This window comes from Nelumbo nucifera, chromosome 3, assembly GCF_055504915.1.
Source record: "Nelumbo nucifera cultivar China Antique chromosome 3, China Antique-T2T, whole genome shotgun sequence".
Classification (NCBI taxonomy): domain Eukaryota; kingdom Viridiplantae; phylum Streptophyta; class Magnoliopsida; order Proteales; family Nelumbonaceae; genus Nelumbo; species Nelumbo nucifera.
The window spans coordinates 106,382,902-106,401,898 of NC_142651.1; the positions used below are offsets into that span (position 1 = coordinate 106,382,902).

At 33.4% G+C, this 18,997-nt stretch overlaps 1 protein-coding gene across 1 annotated transcript; it reads right to left on the reverse strand.

Annotated features, from left to right (window-relative positions):
* Positions 1–82: 82 nt before the first annotated feature.
* Positions 83–6,299, reverse strand: LOC104598796 (pyrophosphate-energized vacuolar membrane proton pump). The gene is made up of 8 exons (XM_010261021.3): positions 5,833–6,299; positions 3,833–4,407; positions 3,107–3,486; positions 2,923–3,009; positions 1,986–2,316; positions 942–1,352; positions 747–806; positions 83–570 (listed from the first exon to the last, which is right to left on the reverse strand). The coding sequence occupies exons 1-8, from the start codon at positions 6,065–6,067 to the stop codon at positions 364–366; spliced, it is 2,286 nt and encodes a 761-aa protein (XP_010259323.1). The 5' UTR covers positions 6,068–6,299; the 3' UTR covers positions 83–363.
* Positions 6,300–18,997: the final 12,698 nt, after the last annotated feature.

Here is an 18,997-nt window from a genome sequence, read left to right on the forward strand (position 1 = left end):
AGGGAAAAAAAAGAAGAAAGCTTTCTATGACTTCAGGCCATCCACCATCAAATACATATAAAATGGAGAGAATATAGAACTGTTTTCAGGAAAATTAATATTTATATTAGATACAAATATACAATGAGCAAGGCAGCTAAGAATTAAGAGGAAATGATTAGTAAAATCCAGTCCAGAGACAGATTTAGGTATACGTACAGTGGGAATATCTATTTTATTCTTACTCAATCCGATTTATGATTCTAAGCAGGGAAGTTGCTTAGAACAACTAAGTAGATAGCAGAGCAAAACCATGGCAAACTTTGCTTCTTGATTTCCAACCCTGATCACCACCAGCTCAACCCTGATCACTAGAACTCCATCTCAAAGCCACTTGAAAAGAAAACCCCCGTGAGTTGCAAAGAATGGAGCAAAGACCAACGATTCTACCGCCATGAGCTTTATCAGGATGTTGAGGGAAGGACCAGAAGTATCCTTGAGGGGATCTCCAATTGTGTCCCCAATCACTGCTGCCTTATGGGGGTCTGATCCCTTTGGGCCTAATGAACGTGCATGTTCAGAAGCACCAGCCTGTACACAAATCATGGGCATATCAAAGCCAAAAAAATTAAAAATCAAGCTCTGATGATGACAACTAAACTAAGTAATGGAAATCAAGCTCTGATGATGACAATTAAACTAAGTAATGAAATTAATAACTAAAACTAACACTTCTGTGGTTGAGGTTTCATGGACTAACTCCTTACCTCGATGTATTTCTTTGCATTATCCCAAGCACCACCAGTGTTGGAGGCCGAGATGGCAACCTGGAAAAGGATGGCCAAGTAATTCTTTTAGTCTCCAGAGTAGCAAATCTGTGACTAGAGGTATAATTTCATAACCAATCACAAGAAATTTCTATAAAGAGGATTCATCATTAAAGTAATGCAATTGCAGCATACCTGCACACCAGAGACGAGTGAACCAGCAAGAACCCCAGCTAGAGTTTCCACCCCAAAGAATGTTCCAGCAATAAGTGGTGTAAGCATAACCAATGCACCAGGTGGGATCATCTCCTTGATCGAAGCATCAGTGGAGATCTTCACACAGGTTGCATAGTCTGGTTTTGTCCTTCCCTCCATGAGCCCTGGAATTGAGTTGAATTGTCTACGCACCTCTTCCACCATCTTCAGAGCAGCACTTCCAACACTCTTCATTGTCATAGCTGAGAACCAGTATGGAAGCATGGCCCCCACAATCAATCCAATGAATACTTTTGGGCTCAACACATCAACAGCCGTGATGCCAGCCCTACTCACAAAGGCACCAAATAATGCAAGAGAGACGAGAGCAGCCGATCCAATTGCAAAACCCTTGCACATTAAAGAAACATCACGTCAGGAATAGCTTGCATTGATCCAAAACAGAGGAATCCACGGATTAAAAGATTAACAATGATGCTGGTTCCCACCTAAATAAACATGGTTGGCTGAGCCACTGACACTGATCCTGGATTTCTTCCACTCAAAAGTTGGTTTACTTAACTATTAATCAGGCTTCCCTTTGTTGGTCTATTTGTTTGTTTGTTGTCCTTGCTAACTAGTCTATAAACCTCCTATTTTTTGTGTTCTTTTTTTTTTTCTCCTGTATCAAAAACACTGACCTATACTAGTAGCTTTTTCATTGAAAACCAACAGGAACAATCATGCCTAAGGTACAAAACAGAAGGTAAAAGTTCACTTGGATTAGAAGGACCTGAAGTTTCAAGTAATATTCCTGCCTACAAGATATTGATTGCTACTCAAAACAATGGGGAGTTAAATATCCAATTCAAATAACTTTGGGTAAGAAACCATCCATGAGGTGTGACCCAAGCATTATGTGATTGTGATAAACAGATGCACAAACTGCAATAGGTAGGACATCATCAGCATGGCCGGGTTGTGCTAGAGTGCTACAGCATATGCTCTCAAACTAAATACTTTTTGGGATTGAATTGGCCCTACCTTTCCAATAGCAGCAGTTGTGTTTCCTGCAGCATCCAGAGCATCTGTTCTTTCACGGATCTTGTGGCTCATTCCAGCCATCTCTGCAATTCCACCAGCATTGTCACTTATAGGCCCATAGGCATCAATTGCAAGCCCAGTTGCTATGGTACTCAGCATTCCCAGAGCAGCCACTGCAATTCCATACATGGCACCAAAGCTGAAGCTCACAAAAATGGCAATGGCGATGGCGAATATGGGAATAATTACGGATTTGTATCCCAAAGCAAGGCCAAAGATAACATTTGTTGCTGCACCTGTCCTACAAGAGTCAGCTACATCCTGCACTGGACTGCAATGTTCAACCAATTCCAAAGAATAAGAATCAACAATTCTTCAATGAATAACATAACCTGTCCAGTAGGCAATTTACTTTTTTCCCACTGCATATATAAGACCAGAGAAAAAAGAGGAACCCCACCCTTTGGGAATTAATGATAGACAAGTTTATTTTCTCTCGTTCACAAAAAGAAACTAATTTTATCCAGTGTAAAGGATAGCTGAACCAAGTGGAATAATGCAGAAAAATATGTCCTCCCAGGCGCTTGAGTGTGTCAACCGAAACCACTCAATGGGTCTTACAAAACAGAGATTTTTGAACCAAAATTCAATTTGGTTGGGTGGTTCTAACCTCAATGTATGGTACTCATAGGTTGGGAAGTTGAACCATAAAATTTATTTTATCCAAGTGAATCATTTTACAACCTAAAATATTATCTTGATCAGATACATTTAAGGTGGAGATAGGCAAGTAGATGAGACAGTTTTTCCCCATTCTCCCATTTTGACATGACTATCATAACAGTAATACCTGTAATAGCAAAGAGAAGCATACTTGTCCAAATATAGCGCATGGATAGGATAAGAAGTCAGGATAAATCTTAAGAGCATGTTTTACCTATAAGCATTACTGGTATAATATTCAGTAGTGTATCCAATTACAAGACCCGCCCACAAGCCAACTGAAACGCATATAGAGAGGTGCCTGAGATTGAATCAAACAATCAGAATTAACTAGTAATGCACAAGAAATAGCTCAACCAATTAAAAGTGCAAAGATGCAAAACCGCAAGGAAGCATACCAGTTTTTTACAGTCTTTTCTGTCCCAAAGTTAAAGAGAGTGAATTCGGAAGGCAGAGCAACAAAGCTAACAATGGCAATCCCAACAGTCATCAGAATTGTTGATATGAGAAGCTGTCGCTTCAAGGATGGTTCAATTTCAGTCACATCTTTTATTTCAAAGAGATCAGTAGCAAAAAGTGTGGTTATGAGGCAAACCACAATTCCCATTGAGCTTATAATCAGAGGATAAGACATGGCAGAGAAGTCATGACCAATGCCAAAGGAGGAAATTGATGCAACAAACAATGCAGCACAGGATGACTCAGCATAGGAACCAAACAGGTCAGAGCCCATCCCTGCAATATCTCCAACGTTGTCACCAACATTATCTGCAATAACCTGCAAAGATCCAGTGAAGGTAGGTAAGACATATTCTTTTGATGGTAGGAATCTCTAGCATGTTATGTGTATACCGACATAGTTTATAGCTAGCACTAATTAAACGTAATTCTAGGATATTATACCACCACTTTCCTTCTAGTTCCTCACAACTGGAAGGCCTTAATTTGATTATTTTTCAAACCATTCTTTGAATATTGTTTAATATATGAACATATCAGACACCTCTCACGGTATATGTGTATACTTTATGCAGGTAGAAACACCATAAGCAAATAAAGAACTAGCTAATAAGCTTGATAGGAAAAACAGGAAAGAGAGAGGCAAAAGGCACGAGGAAGTTTACAGCTGGGTTTCGTGGGTCATCTTCAGGAATGTTTCGTTCAACTTTCCCAACAAGGTCAGCACCAACATCAGCTGCTTTTGTGTATATACCTCCTCCAACTCTTCCGAAGAGTGCCATCGAAGAACCTCCAAGGCCATAACCAGTAATGGACTCATAAAGCCCCTCCCAGTCATCCCCATAGTATAATCTAAAGAGATTAATGGAAATATACAGAACCAAGAGGCCATTGGCAGCCAGAAGGAACCCCATGACAGCACCAGATCGGAAGGCCGTAATGAAGGCCTTACCTACACCCTTCCTTGCTTCTAATGTTGTTCTTGCATTTGCAAAGGTTGCAATCTTCATTCCAAGGAACCCCGAAAGAACAGAGGTCAGAGCACCAAGCAAGAAAGCAACCGTGCTAAAGATGGCATTGGCCAAAGCTGGTTTACAGAGGTTCTCCTTGTTATAGGTGCAAGGTTCACTCTTAATGCTGAAACCTTTAACTGAACCGAGGAAGAGGAAAATGATGGCACCAAAAACAGTCATGAAAATGCTCAAGTACTTGTATTCAGTGAAAAGAAATGAAGTTGCCCCTGCAAGCATGATACTGGTAAGACTAAAGAATAAAAATGAGAACATTATCAATGGCAATTTTTTCAGTGTATCCATGTATATGTAAACGTGTAAATGCATGTGAAACTAACAACTGAACAAGTTTGTACGGTATATATTTGTATTTGTACTCCTTCCAAACTGAGCCTTAAGTGAAACTAACCACCCAAAAGGAAATCTTACTGTGGACAATTATTTCGTTCCAAAAATAAATACCGAGAATACACAAATCCTTAGGCTGCGTTTGGTTGCAATATAAATAAATTTGCATTGATGTAAAGCTATGGCAATGCGAATGATTCGAGTGTAAATTCTGACATATTTTTGTTTCAAATTTTAACTCTATTTTGTTTGATTGAAGTACAAATGAAGTAAATTAAGATATGAAGCAGAATAAAATAAAACCCAGAACAAAATTAAATGAGAATTTGCATTTTTTTTCCATTTGCACTCCATGCATTTGTACTAGTGCAAATAAATTTGCACTGCAACCAAACACAGCCTTAAGAGAGAGGTTTGCTTCTTAAGATTAACTAGGGTTGGTGTAATGGAAAAATCTCGGGTTAAATCAACTCCGAGAGCAGCCACTTTTTGCATAAAAATGGCCTTGTGCAATTGTTGTTCTTGTCCCTGAATTCCAAATGTTGGTAATTTTCTTCCGATCTCTATAACAACGAAATTATCATCTGCTGTTGCTGATGAAAAGTAGATTTCTATGAAATAAACTTGCTCTTCAAAGTAAAATTATCTGCTAGAGTACTTTAATTTGCAAACGAGGGGTAGAGCAGAATGAGATGCAGAGATCATTCAAGACCAGAATTATGTAGAGCCATGAAATCAAAGGGAATAATAGAAAACAATCAAAATATAGAACAAAATCAGTTGAGCAGTCGGGGGAAAAACAGAGATGTATCAATCCTGAACGAACGATGGACGATGATGCATTCCTTTAGAATGAAATCTGGAACCAAAGTAGCAAGAAATTTTGCATATAAATAACTAAATAAGAAAGGCCAAGCAGAATAAGAAAAGCATATGAAAAATAATTGAATAACGGATAGAAACTCAAGCAGAAATGCAGAAGACACATACAGAATGAAATAAAAATATCTTGGATCCAGAGATAAAAGATTAATTGCCTTTAACTATAATTTTTGAGCCAAAATAAAAAGAAAAAGACAAGCTCGTCAGAATAATTAATTAACCAATTAGTTACTAAAACAATTAACAAGAGCAGAACAAGATATCTCAAACATTAAAAAAAAAAATCACAAACCCGTCATTCCGACTATCAAACAAGATAATGGAAATAAATAAATATTAAACACACTGATAAAAACATCAAACTTTCATCAGAAAAAATAAAGCACCCAAGAGTCCTTTCGAAGATCTCTTAAAAAGCTCACCAACAGATATGGCGTTCTGAATCTCTGCACATTTGGCGGCAACACCATGAATGTCAACAGACTCTTCCTCCTCTTCAATCAACCTATCACTACACCCATTGTCCAAACCGGAGTCAGGGTCGGCCGACACCCTGACCCTTGAAACCAAGAGCCACTGCAACAGAGCAAACCCAATCCCAACTATTGCAGCCACAGGTATCAGAATCTGTGTCAGGGTTTCCCCCAGCAAACCCATGTTCAAAACCCCACTTTCTGAACCAAACAACTCAAATGAAAGGATTTCTGACGTGGGTTAGCCAGTTTAAGCACTCCCACTGAAACTGCAATTGATTTTGGAGCTTCCTCTGCGTTCTAAAACCACCACTATTACGAAAAATCCATCCAAGCATATTGGTGCATATCAGAGACGCAGGAGATAGCCTTATAACGCACCCTCTCCCGCAATTTATCAGAGAGACCATTTGGTCTGATTGACGGTTGGTGGGATAAGACTGAATATTTTTATAGTTTTTCATTTTCCATGAAGTATAATCCAGTCTCACGTAAAGTCTATCCTGCTGTTTGGTGTTAGCTTTTACGCCCTCGATCGCCATCAAAATTTGCCAAATGAAAGAATTTAGAAACAGCCTTCCTTGGAGAAGTGGCATTTCAGAGGTTTTCTATATAAACAAGGTTAATAGGTTATTGGTATGGTAGATATTTCTGAAATTATCTTAGGAAATTTCCTACTCATTGAATTTTCTCACGTCCCTTTTCACCAATTAATTAATGCTAAGTTGATTGGAGGACAAGAAATATGACCACTCAGATTCACCACTCAACGTCCATTTGGTGCAGGATACTACGATCCAGCTTCATGGATATATACCTGGTTAACCCGGTGCAATTAGTAAGTGATAACGGTTCAAAGTAGGTGAATTGAATGAATTATTATTTATTTTTTAATTTATAAATTAGTGCATATGATAATAGTTAAATTTGATTTTATAATGTTAATTTATATATTTATATTTTATGTATATAATACGGGCCATTTATACTAATTTATTTATTAAAAGGTTGTAGGTATTTTGGAAATGGTAAATTAAAAGATAAAATAACAAGTCATTCAATTGGTTCACTTTAGCGGTTATCAAATAATTACTGTCATTTGGTTTGGAGCTGTGAGATTTTTTCGAACCCAGATTTTCTACCCACTCTTTGTGTGTCTCCATTCATGGCGGGTAAAGAGTGGGTAGAAAAAAGAGTAGGAATTCCCATTTGGATTTATTCCTTGTAGAGTTTGACTTGTGAGTTTGGCATGAGGAGTGCTACATAAGACGCAAATCTGAACTCTTTGGTTGATTATTATATCTTAGTTGTGAGATAGGTTTTATGGGCCTCACAACGGGGTATAATCCATCTCCCATCCCATAACATTCCCTCTCCAACCCTCAGTATTTGATCCCAAAATCAGATTGTACCTTTTCCACGTTTTCCGTTTCGAGACTGGATCTGTTCCTCACACCTGCCGCCTTACACGCACATTCTATCATACATTGGGAATATCTCCCATAGATGTTTTCAATGCACAGTGAATATGCCTGTGATGCGCTCATTTGTGAGGAGCAGATCTCATCACTTCAGTTTCATACATCAATTGGAACGGGATCTGCTCCTCACATAGGAGCGCCTCATATGCACATCCACCGTGCATTGAGAACATCTCCCATGTATAATAACTTATAAGTACAAGAGATGTTCTCAATGTATGGTACGATGTACGTGTGAGACACGAGTGAAGTGCCCTGTGTAAAGAGTAGATCCGGTCTCACATTAACTAGTACGTATTCTTTTTTTTTTCTTTCTTTCTTTTCTTTTTGATAAATTGGATCTTACATACTCAGCTCCAGCACATAAGATCATTAGACTTCAACCATCCAACCTATTGATAAGGATAACCGTTGCATCTACTTAATTAACACATTGAAATGCTATCCACGGTCTCATCTATATCTTTCTTCTGACCATTCTTGTAGCCGATGACACATGACTAGACATTTGATAAAAGGTTAGGGGCTGTTTGATATCGTTGTCATTTCTTGAAGCAACGGCGTCACATCGGCATCACATAGGAAAAAACAGTGTTTCAAGAAATGGGTATTTGTTTGGAACTGTTTTTTCATAAAAAAAAAATAATGTTTCGAGCCACGCCTTAGAAATCGGGAAGCCATGGCTTGGAGCAATGTCAAATTTGGCATTTCCTAGAGTTATAACTCATTGCTGCCAATAGGACAGTGATGTGGCACTAGATAATGAGTACCAGTGTTAAAAATATTTTCTAGAGCAATGGTATTAAACAGAAAAAGTTATTGTTGCTTCAGAAAAAAAAATGGTATTGCAACTGCAACATTGATGCCAAACATATACTTAATTAATAGGAAAGAAGTTTTCATTAGTTCATTCACCTTAACTAATTGCCTGCCACACGATGCACATCCCGGTCTTGATGGGGGATTACCTTTAGGCTATATTTAATTTGAAAGAAAAAATAGAGAAAAGAAGAAAAACGTATATAAGCTTTATAAAGATTTTCTTATCTTTCCTTAATCAAACTAACGTTTGACCTTTGAGAAAGGAATTGTTTAATTAATCCAAATACATGGACTATATATTCAAGCCGCTTGATGTAAGTCTCTTTGGCTCCATTCATTTTTACTTAATTGGGTAAAAAAGTTTATCAGGGCAAGCGTTTTTAGGGAAAATTTACTCCAATAACTTAGGTATCAGCACTCGTGTGCATTTTTACTTATCCAACGGGAGGAAATTATTGTTTTCAGTGGGCAGGTAAGTAGCTTCTCTCAAGAGGGTATTGATTATCTAGATGACTAATGCTCTTCGAAAAATTCGCTTACCATGGAATTCAATATTAACAATATAAATGTGGGAATCATGATCAATTATCCAATTGACTAATTTACCCTCACAAGATACAAGTAAACGAATGAACCTTTGTGTTCTACGAATAATAATGATGCATCACCCTACTTCACTTCGGTCCCACCTTACATATGTGGTGGCGCTGAATTAAGGGTGATGCACCTTGCATTTCTTGTTTAATACACGAGGGATCCATGGTTATAATAAACAACCAATTTATGCAACTCTTTAGAAACTTCGCCCTAATACTTTTCCTCTTCCAAATTTAAGAAGAAGTAAAAGAATCAGAAGCGTTGACAAGGTAGATAGGGTCTTACCTTAGCTATTAAGTGATTGAATCTTACTCCGCATGGTCAAAGTAAAATGCCAAGCTTGGTCTAGGTTTGATTAGCTTTGTCAATGAGAACGTATTACTACTTGTTCGTATATCAGAAAAACAGAGAATGTTAATTGGGTTCGTGGCAATTTCTTTGAGTGAGCCACCTGCAGGTTTCATCAATATATGGTAAAGTGACCAATAAAATGATTTAAATGTACCATCAATGTTTTGGAGACTTAACTACTTAAAAGGATTAAAATATTAATATGATATATATCATATTCTTATTGGTATATCTAGATATGTTTGGATACATTAATATAAAAAATTTATAATATTTAAAATATTGGAGGTCACTCTCATAGCTCTCTAATTCTTATAAAATATAAAAGTAAAAAAAAATATTAGGCATATCAATATTTTAATCCTAGACTAGATAGGAAATTGTTTGGTTTGGTTTTTTTAGAAGTTTGGAGGGGAGATGCATTTAGTCCGAGAAAACCATTAAATCCCTCAAAGTTATGTTTTCAATCACAACGAACTGCTATATATAGTTTTCAAAGATATAGGATTAACTGAGTGCAATAGTTGTTCAACTGGCTGTGGGACCAATGATAATGCCCCTCACCTAGGAATGCAATTTGGGTGGGTCCAACCCGAGCCCAACCCAATTTAACTTGAGTTTTTGCACTAATTGGACCTAAGATTCTGGACTATGGGCTGGATCTGTGCCTTAAAATTTAGACCTGACCTGACCTAAACTTGGGTTGAGGCTTCGGGTAGCCCAAGCCCAGCCCAACCCAATCCGAGTTTGCCTAAAGAAACACATACATGTCTTATTTTCCACTTATTTATATAAGTACATATATGTATGTATGTGGAGAAAAAAACACATACACTGAGTTAGCCTTGGACTTGATTCTATCAATTAGCCTATGACAAAGTTTGACATAAAACCTATGTATGTATGTATATATGTATGTATGCAAATATAATTACATAATTACATATATATTTATGATTGCATGTATATAATCAAGCTTGGTTTTAGCTACCTAAGGGCTAGGCTTAGGCCCAACCCGAAATATAAAAAAGCCCAAACTTTTGAGCCTAAACATAGGCCCAAGTCGAGGATTGAAAATTGAATTTAGCTTGTTTAAAATTAGGGTCAATTTGAGCTCGAATTAAGCCCACCTAATTTGCCTCCCTATAGACCATTTATCATTAATTAAATGCAAAAGCATTTTTTATGTTACTTTACTTTTTAATTCTTTTTCTATCAATAACAAAAATAACTCTTATGTATCACACTTATTTTTGTTTAATAAATATATAATATTAGAGATGCACCCAATTTGTTTTACAAAATTTCTATTTTTTTAACAATTTTTGTGTCTCTACCTTTTTTTAATTTTTATTTTATTTATGATATCATAAATTGATCCATTTGACCTAAAAGGTTAAATCATTGACCCACCACTTGAGTAGGAAAATGGTTTCGTTTTTGGATCAATTTTAAATCTTTTATTTCATTTTCATTGAATAAAATACTTTTATTTAACATGCTTATTGTTGTTTAATATGGTAAATAGATAATATTAGAGATGTGCCTAATTTTTTTCACAAAATTCTTATAATTTTTGTAATTTAAATCTTTTATTATTTAACTATGAGAACAATATTGGTTAACCTATTTGATGTTGATGGTTGAACTATTTACTTTCCACTTAGACAAAAATGTGGTTTATTTAATTATTTTTCATGTTGGTTTTGAACATAGGTTTTACATTATTAAAAAATACTGGATATAGATTTAATTTTATTGGTTAGAAACAAAAAAAGCACTTTAAATAAAGTATATACGGAGAGAGAATGAGAACTTATGCCTTAATGAGAGGGAATTTAATGAAGTAGAAATTAATAGTACTTTAAATTACTTGTTTTGCCCATACAATTAAAGAGGGACTAAATTAATAGATATGGGTGTTTTTTGTCCAGAAAAATCCACAAAGCTCATTTACTTAATGCCCCTTAAATGTAAGATTTAATTAAAAGAAATAAGATTTAATACCTTAAACATATGAGTTAATGATGAAGAATATGTTGAATTTAATAAAAATAATAGTTCAAATTATATTTTTTTGCCCTCATAATATAGGAGACCAAGTTCAAAAAATAAGGATATTTTAGTAAAAAAATCCAAAATTTAGATCCCATTCACACTTTTAATAGTAGTATAGATAAGAGTCTACTTTTATGATATTCTTTTGCCCATTGCTTTTAGTTAATGTTATAATGTTATGTTTCCATTCAAAAGGTCATATAAATTAAAATGATTTGACTTTTAACCCAAAATGATTTGGATATAAATCCTCATTTAATTTGATATAGGCATATCATATCGCATACGAGGGTTGATTTAATTTGATAAGGGCACACCACAGGTGATTTAATTTAATATGGCCACACCACATTTTGCATCCCATTATGTTCATGTGATATTAATGGAAACAAGAAGAAAACTTTATTGTTTGGGGTAAGGCTTTAAATGAATGAATACTTTACTGTATAGGTAAAGCCAAATTTGATTCATTGATATTTGAAATTGAATATGATCTTATATATTGGATATATGTGATTTTTACTAGAATTTGGTTTGCATCAAGATATTGAGAAGTATAAAGAAGTCAAATTTAAAATGATTAAAATAACATATATTATTAATAAACTGAATAAAAATGACTTTAATGTATATCGGAAGTCATGAACAAAATGAATTGAAAATTACTTGCATGAAATTTAAATACAACGTTCAAATAAACTTTACTAAAATATAAAATAAAAATTTTTAATATATATGACATAGTTATTTAAATAGAATCCGATTCTTTTTCTTCAAAAAACAAAACCAATTGGATTGTATCAAATTGGAAGGCATGAATCCATATTTGATCTAATTATAAATGGATTGAGTATGAACATATAAGTTTAATCACTAAAAATAAAAATAATAGTTGTATTTTAACTAAAATCAAGTGAGCGTGCACGTCCTTGTTTTAATCTATCTATACTATATATAAAAGTGTGAATGCAGTGTAGAACTTTTTTTGGACTAAAATTACCCTCTATTTCTTTGTTTGAGAAAAGTATAAAAGTCATTTTATTATAGTTTTAATGCCAACTTTAATGGCTACTATAATGGCCATATTTGTGTATTTATTCAATCTATAATTGTAAGGTTGAAAATATAACTTCAATTATTACATTCCACCTCATTTAATTCCCTCTCATTAAGTTTTATATTTAAGGTATTAAATCCAATATTTTTAAGTTACTTTTACTAATGAATGCTACTAATTAGATCTATGTCAATATTTTTAACAATATAAACCAATATATTTTAAAATTGACTCAAAAACAAAAGCATTCTTCTTTGTCCAAGTGGTGACTAAACAATTCAACTATCCCAATCAAATTGATCAACCAATGAAACCATAGTTAGGTAATAAAATTTTTAAAATAGAAATAAATATAAAAATTTACAGAAAAAATGTAGAAAAAATTAGACACATTTATGATATTTTTATTAATCAAATTAAAAAATAAGTGTAATAAACAAGAATTATTTTTATTGATAATGAAAATGAACTACATAATTTAGAACTGATTAAAAATGAAATATAAAAAATTATAATAAAAAGTTCAACTTTTGGGTTAAATGTGTTAACCTTTAATGTCATAAATAAATAATAAAAATTAATAAAATATAAAAATACATAAATTTTGTAAAAAAAGCATTCAGGCACATGTACAATATCATGTATTTATTATGTTAAGCAAAAAGGAAGTGTGGCATATTAGAATTATTTTTACACACAAAAATATAAAAAAATAGAAAAATTTGAATACATATATAATTATATGCTTACACTACTACTAAAATTATTAATAAGATTATGGAACTTTCTTTTGATTAACAAACTTTAAAAACCAACCTAGAAATGGATCTGCTTTGGCTTTTAGTATCTGGTCAGTGATTCAACCATCCAATTTGAGTAGGTTAAACTGGTAAGATGTAAAACATAATGTAACTTTTTATTTAGACTGTTAGGTTAGGATTGGGTTAAAATCCACCATACATATACATTATTATGAAATGAGAGTGTGAGACTTTGAAAAGGAGACAACTTGTTAAAGCTGGGAAATGAGAAACAAGAAAGAGAGAAGAAGATGATGGTGAAGAAGAAGAAGAAGAGAATGAAGTGCCACAAGAGGTGGTTATCACCATGTTCACCAATTGTTGTTGTAGAACCATTTTGCCTTGAGAAGGAGGAGATACCTTTGCTGCTTGTTCACTAGTGGTTAGCGTCATGTGTGAGGATGCTATTTAATCTCTAAAAAATGAAGAATATGATAAGAAGCAATGATAACGGAGAAGCCAAATCGAAAGAAAAGGAGTTGTGGCCATGAATATACCTAGAGTAGTCTTCAAAACATAGGCGGTGATGGTCTTCCTCATTTGAGAGAGAATGCAGAAATGAGATAGGTTTTTAGTTTTGGGTTAAACAGGGGAAAAGTCGCGCCATTTCAAAATAGGTTGGGGGTATTTTTGACTTTATGCTAGATCTGAAATGCGTTTGAGTGTGTTAAGAGCTAGGTCGGGCGCTTATGGTTTTAGATTTGAAAAATCATTTCAGATGCAATACCAAATGAGGCTGGTGTCTGAAAAGTAGATATTTCAGACATTAGACCTCGAAAAAAAGTTATCAAACGCCCCCTTAAGGTATTAAATTCCATTTTCTCTTATTAAGTTCTATATTTTTAATTTATTTTTCACTAATAAATGCTACTAATTAGATATATGTTAATATTTTTAACAATATAAACCCATATATTTTAAAATCGACTCGAAAACAAAGCCTATGAAGTCATAGTTAGGTAATAAAATTTTTAAAATAGAAATAAATATAGAAATTTACAAAAACTTAGACACATTTATACTATTTTTATTAATTGAATTATAAAATAAGTGTAGTAAACAAAAATAATTTTTATTGTTAATGAAAATGGAATACATAATTTAGAACCGACCAAAAATGAAATATAAAAATTAATAATAAATAGTTCAACTTTTGGGTTAAATGTGTTAACCTTTAATGTCATAAATAAATAATAAAAATTAAGAAACTATAAAAATAAAAAATGAAAAATACATAAATTTTGCAAAAAAAAAGCATTTAGGCACATGTATAATATTATGTACTTATTATATTAAACAAAAAGTAAGTATAACATATTAGAATTATTTTTACACAAAAATATAATAAAAAATTAAAGAAAAAATTAAGCACATTTATAATTCTATATTTACACTACTATTAAAATCAAGGTTTTAAAAACCGACAAAAAATGGAACCTCTTTGGCTTCTGGTTTCTTGGTCAGCGGTTCAACCGTCCAGTTTGAGTATGTCAAACTGGTAATATGTAAAATATAATTTAACTTTTTATTTTGACTGTTAGATTATGATTAGGTTAAAATCCACCACATATATACATTATTATGAGAAGAGAGTGTGAGACTTTGAGGAGGTGGCTGATTAATGCTTAGAAGTGAGAAAAAAGAAACAAAACATGTAGAAGAGAAGGAAGCATTGTCAGAGGTGGTTGTCACCATGTTCACCAATAGTAGCAGTAGTAGTAGTAGTAGTAGTAGTAGTAGTAGTAGTAGTAGTAGTAGTAATAGTAAGAAGAAGAAGAAGAAGAAGAAGAAGGAATTGTTGGTGGCAGCTATCTCCATGTTCATCATCATAGCCACTGTAGCATCATTTGCCCTACTCTTAAATTTTTCTCATCTCTTAAATCCAAGATCGCTTGCCTCATTAGTGTATCTTAGCTTTTAATATAAGATCGATATTTAATCTCTCATCTCTTGCATCAATTTTTTGATTTCTTCATTGGAGTTGTAATTTTTTTTTTGTTGTTGTTACAACTTAAAAAGAACTATAGAAATAAGATAACTCAAAATCAAAATGGAAAAACTAAAAACCTTAACTAGTTTTTGCCATTGGAATAGTTGAACGATATTATGACATATGAAAATTTTTTTCATTCTCTAATTTCTATTTTAAAATAAATAAAAAATTTAGAATTAGTTTGAAAGCAACTCGAGAACCATTAACTGGGTCGAACATTTTACCAATTAAACTGTCCAAGTCAGTGGTTCTCTTACCATTTCAACTTTTTTTTTTTGTAAAATAGCGGTCAGGGCCAAAATGGAACCAATGACCTGACCAATTCCTGAGCTAAACGGTTTGACTGTTGGATTTGGTCAATTTTTTACAACATTGACTAAAATACTCATTTTTTTTTAATTTAATCCATATTTAATTGTAAGGTTTAAATTGTAAATTGAACTACTACTTTTCACTTCATTCAGTTCACTCTATTTAAATCTAAATTTTTTTTTGATAAATGAACAAAAGAAAAAAGATACATCGAAAAGATAAAACACTACAAAAAGAAAAGTTTAGCCAAGCAGAATGACCTGTCAATGATACTTGAAACTTCACATTTCAATTTGATTATCACATATTTGGATGAGGTATTTATGTAATTAGATTTGGATTTTGCAATTTGCATCTGATTAATAATAATAAACAAAAAATACAAAATAAATAAAGTTTATAAAAAATTTTGGATATATTATTACTATAATTATCACCTTAGAATTGCCACTATGTGCATGCCCACTTACTAGTACATAGATATGCATTAATCCATCACTTTGTTAAGGATCTCACAATCTCATTAACTAATTTAATCATTTAAAACAAAACTAATTTAAAAACAAAAAAAGTGAAGGAATTATGCCAAACCAAACCTAAACTAGAGGTGTCAATTCGATTGGACTTGGTCCAACCTGATCCATTCCAATGTGAATCCACTTACAAATGGATTGGACCCAATCCAGTCCAAATCCAATACAAACTTTATAAAACAACAATAACAAAGAATTTAAAATTGCTTTACATTTGACCGATTGATATAAAAGACAGATATAAAAAATAAGTCAATATAAAAAAAAATAGGAAGAATGGTTTGAACTAGTGATTCATAAAAGGAGAAAACTTAGAAAATAAACCCTGTGATCAAAATTAAGCAATGGATGTCTGGCTCGTTGGTGTATTAACTGATTTGTTTCAGTTGATATACAATCAAATTCTGCAACCAACATTTTGAGGGAAAAGGGATGAAGGGGGAAGTTAAACAAAATCTAACAAAGGGATCAACTTTAACCATTACTTCAATGGATTTCAGCAACAACCTGAAGTTGAGAGAAAGGGGTTTTACTTTTACCGATTCAAGATATAACCACCTACCGGTCCTACCCATGCCGATCAAGTTGTACAAAATCAGTACGGACATTACATGCAACCATGAACCATCTCGACCTTGGCGGGCCACGCGGAATACGGGCTACGGCAATCAATCAAGGGGCTTATGAATATGAAAGTTATTTCAATCCTTTACCAAAAACGTTATTCCAATCTGGCGGTTCCCTTTATTAATTGATTGTTATTCATATTTTGTTTTAAAGTATTTTTATCGTTTCTAATAATTGTCTAAAACCTTCTTTGTTATTAACTTTACACTATTCACATATGATATTACGTGACTGTATTTTTTTAAATTCCTAAAATACCCATCCTGTGACTTATTCATCATCTTCAACATAGAGCTCTACCTTTTCCCTCCATGTTTCATGGCCAATTGAATGGAAATTTTAGAAGAGCACTTAGTTTGTATCCCGAAACGGTTGAAATTCACCGACTATTTTCGCTTTTTCATTATTTGCGAGTCCTGGAGATGATGCACTATTTCCGTTTCCACTGTTCCCGGAAATGGTTGAAATTCGAGAAGAACTCTTCTCCCTCCGGCTTTTCCACTGTATAACACTAGGGATGATGCACCGCACCGCCTTTGCTTCTTCTATTCCCTGGAAAAGCCAAAGGAATTAACATCTTCTTTAATTCCGATAGCCAAATCTCAACGTCCAAGAGAATTTCACAATTCATGGGGTTGATACTCCTCTCGGTCCAAGTGTCGTACATTTCTAGATGCTCATTTGACGAGTGTTGCCACCTCTCTGTACTCGAAAGTTGATGACGATTCGTTTCTTGATGATGCAGTTAAGGTTTTGAGAAGTAGAAATTACAGCGTAGTAGCAACGTCAATGGTTATGCATCTGACGAATCTAACGTGCGTCACTGTCACCGTCTTTGCACCTAAGATTCTTTTCACCCTCACTATCCATTTTTCACTTTTTGTTACAATTTCCGTTGTGGTATATTAGGGCATGTTTGGTTCAATTCTCATTATTTTTTATTTTTATTTAAGACAAAATTCTAAAATGGAAAAGAATAGGTAAAAATAATAAGAAAATATTATTATGAATCAAATGTTTTTTTTCCTAAAAGTAAATTCTTTTTAAACTGACAAGTGTCCTATGTTGTTCGTTTTCATTCTTCAAAAAAAAAAAAAATTGTCGATATTCACAAACCGCCAACCTAGGTCTCCAATAGTCAATGTTTACCAATTGGCAGAGATGTTTTTGTAAAAGTACTTTCGCAAAAGTGATTTTATAAAAGTGCTTTTGTAAAAATTCTTTTATACTTTTGTAAAAGTGTTTTCATAAATGTACTTCCATAAAGTACTTTCATAAAAGTGCTTTCATAAAAGTACTTCCATAAAAGTTCTTTTTCGTAAAAGTGATTTTATAAAAATGCTTTCGTAAAAGTACTTCCATAAAACTACTTTTGTAAAAGTACTTCCATAAAAGTATTTTTGTAAAAGTGCTTTTATAAAAGTGCTTTCGTAAAATTACCTTTATAAAAGTACTTCCATAAAAATGCTTTCATGTAAAAGTACTTTTATAAAAGTGCTTTCATAAAAAGTACTTTTGTAAAAATGCTTTTACAAAAGTAAACATCTATGACAAATTGACAACAGTTTTATAGGTAGAGTTTCCTCAAACAATGAAATGAGCAAGATGGGGCATGATTATTTTTAATGCTGCAAGGTAGTCAATTTTTGTGTTATGGGGTTGATTTTTCATTCTAAAAAAAATATGGCCTGGGCAAGAATTTTGTAACTAAACACTTTAATGTTATACATTCTTGCACATTTTTGCCTAGAATGAACAAGAATTAAGAAAATGAGGCCCAAGGCAATGAACCAAACATGGTCTTAGCTTCTCCATTTGTCCGATCCTAAGAGTCTAAGAACAAATCAAAGATCAAGACTCTGGTTTTAATCAGAAAAAGAGATTGTAGTTCGTTCCTTTAACAAAATTAAAGTCAACAGTGCATAGCAGTTATCGATATATCGCATCTAATAACAACGAGAAATAGTTTCTTTACTATCGCTTTTCCCATATGAACTTAGAATCCTACCAATTTGTGGGTGGCTGGTCAGATTTTAGCATTTCTCCAATGTCCGCTGATCCTCCATATTTCCCATAAACCGGTGCTGGAGTTTTATGTTAATGTGAACTGCATCGTCACTAATTATTATTCGTGATATTTCTATTTCTGTTGTTCTCTACATATTCATCTTTGCTAATTGTACATTAGGCTGCATTGGAATTAGTGTAGAACATCATTGGTGTAAAAATTCACTAATAACATTTTACATTGAATCGTGAAAGTGACCGTTTCTTTTTGAAAAATACAATAGGTGGAAGAGTGTTAAAGTTTTTACATCAATAAAATCGATGTAAAACTTTATGTTTGATGAGATTTTACATCGATTATCAACGTAAAACTCCACTCCATCCAAACACATGCAAAACTGAACTAAAGTGGAGTTTTACGTCGATCATAATTACACGTTCATTCCAAACACCTACAAAACCGAATCGATGTAAAT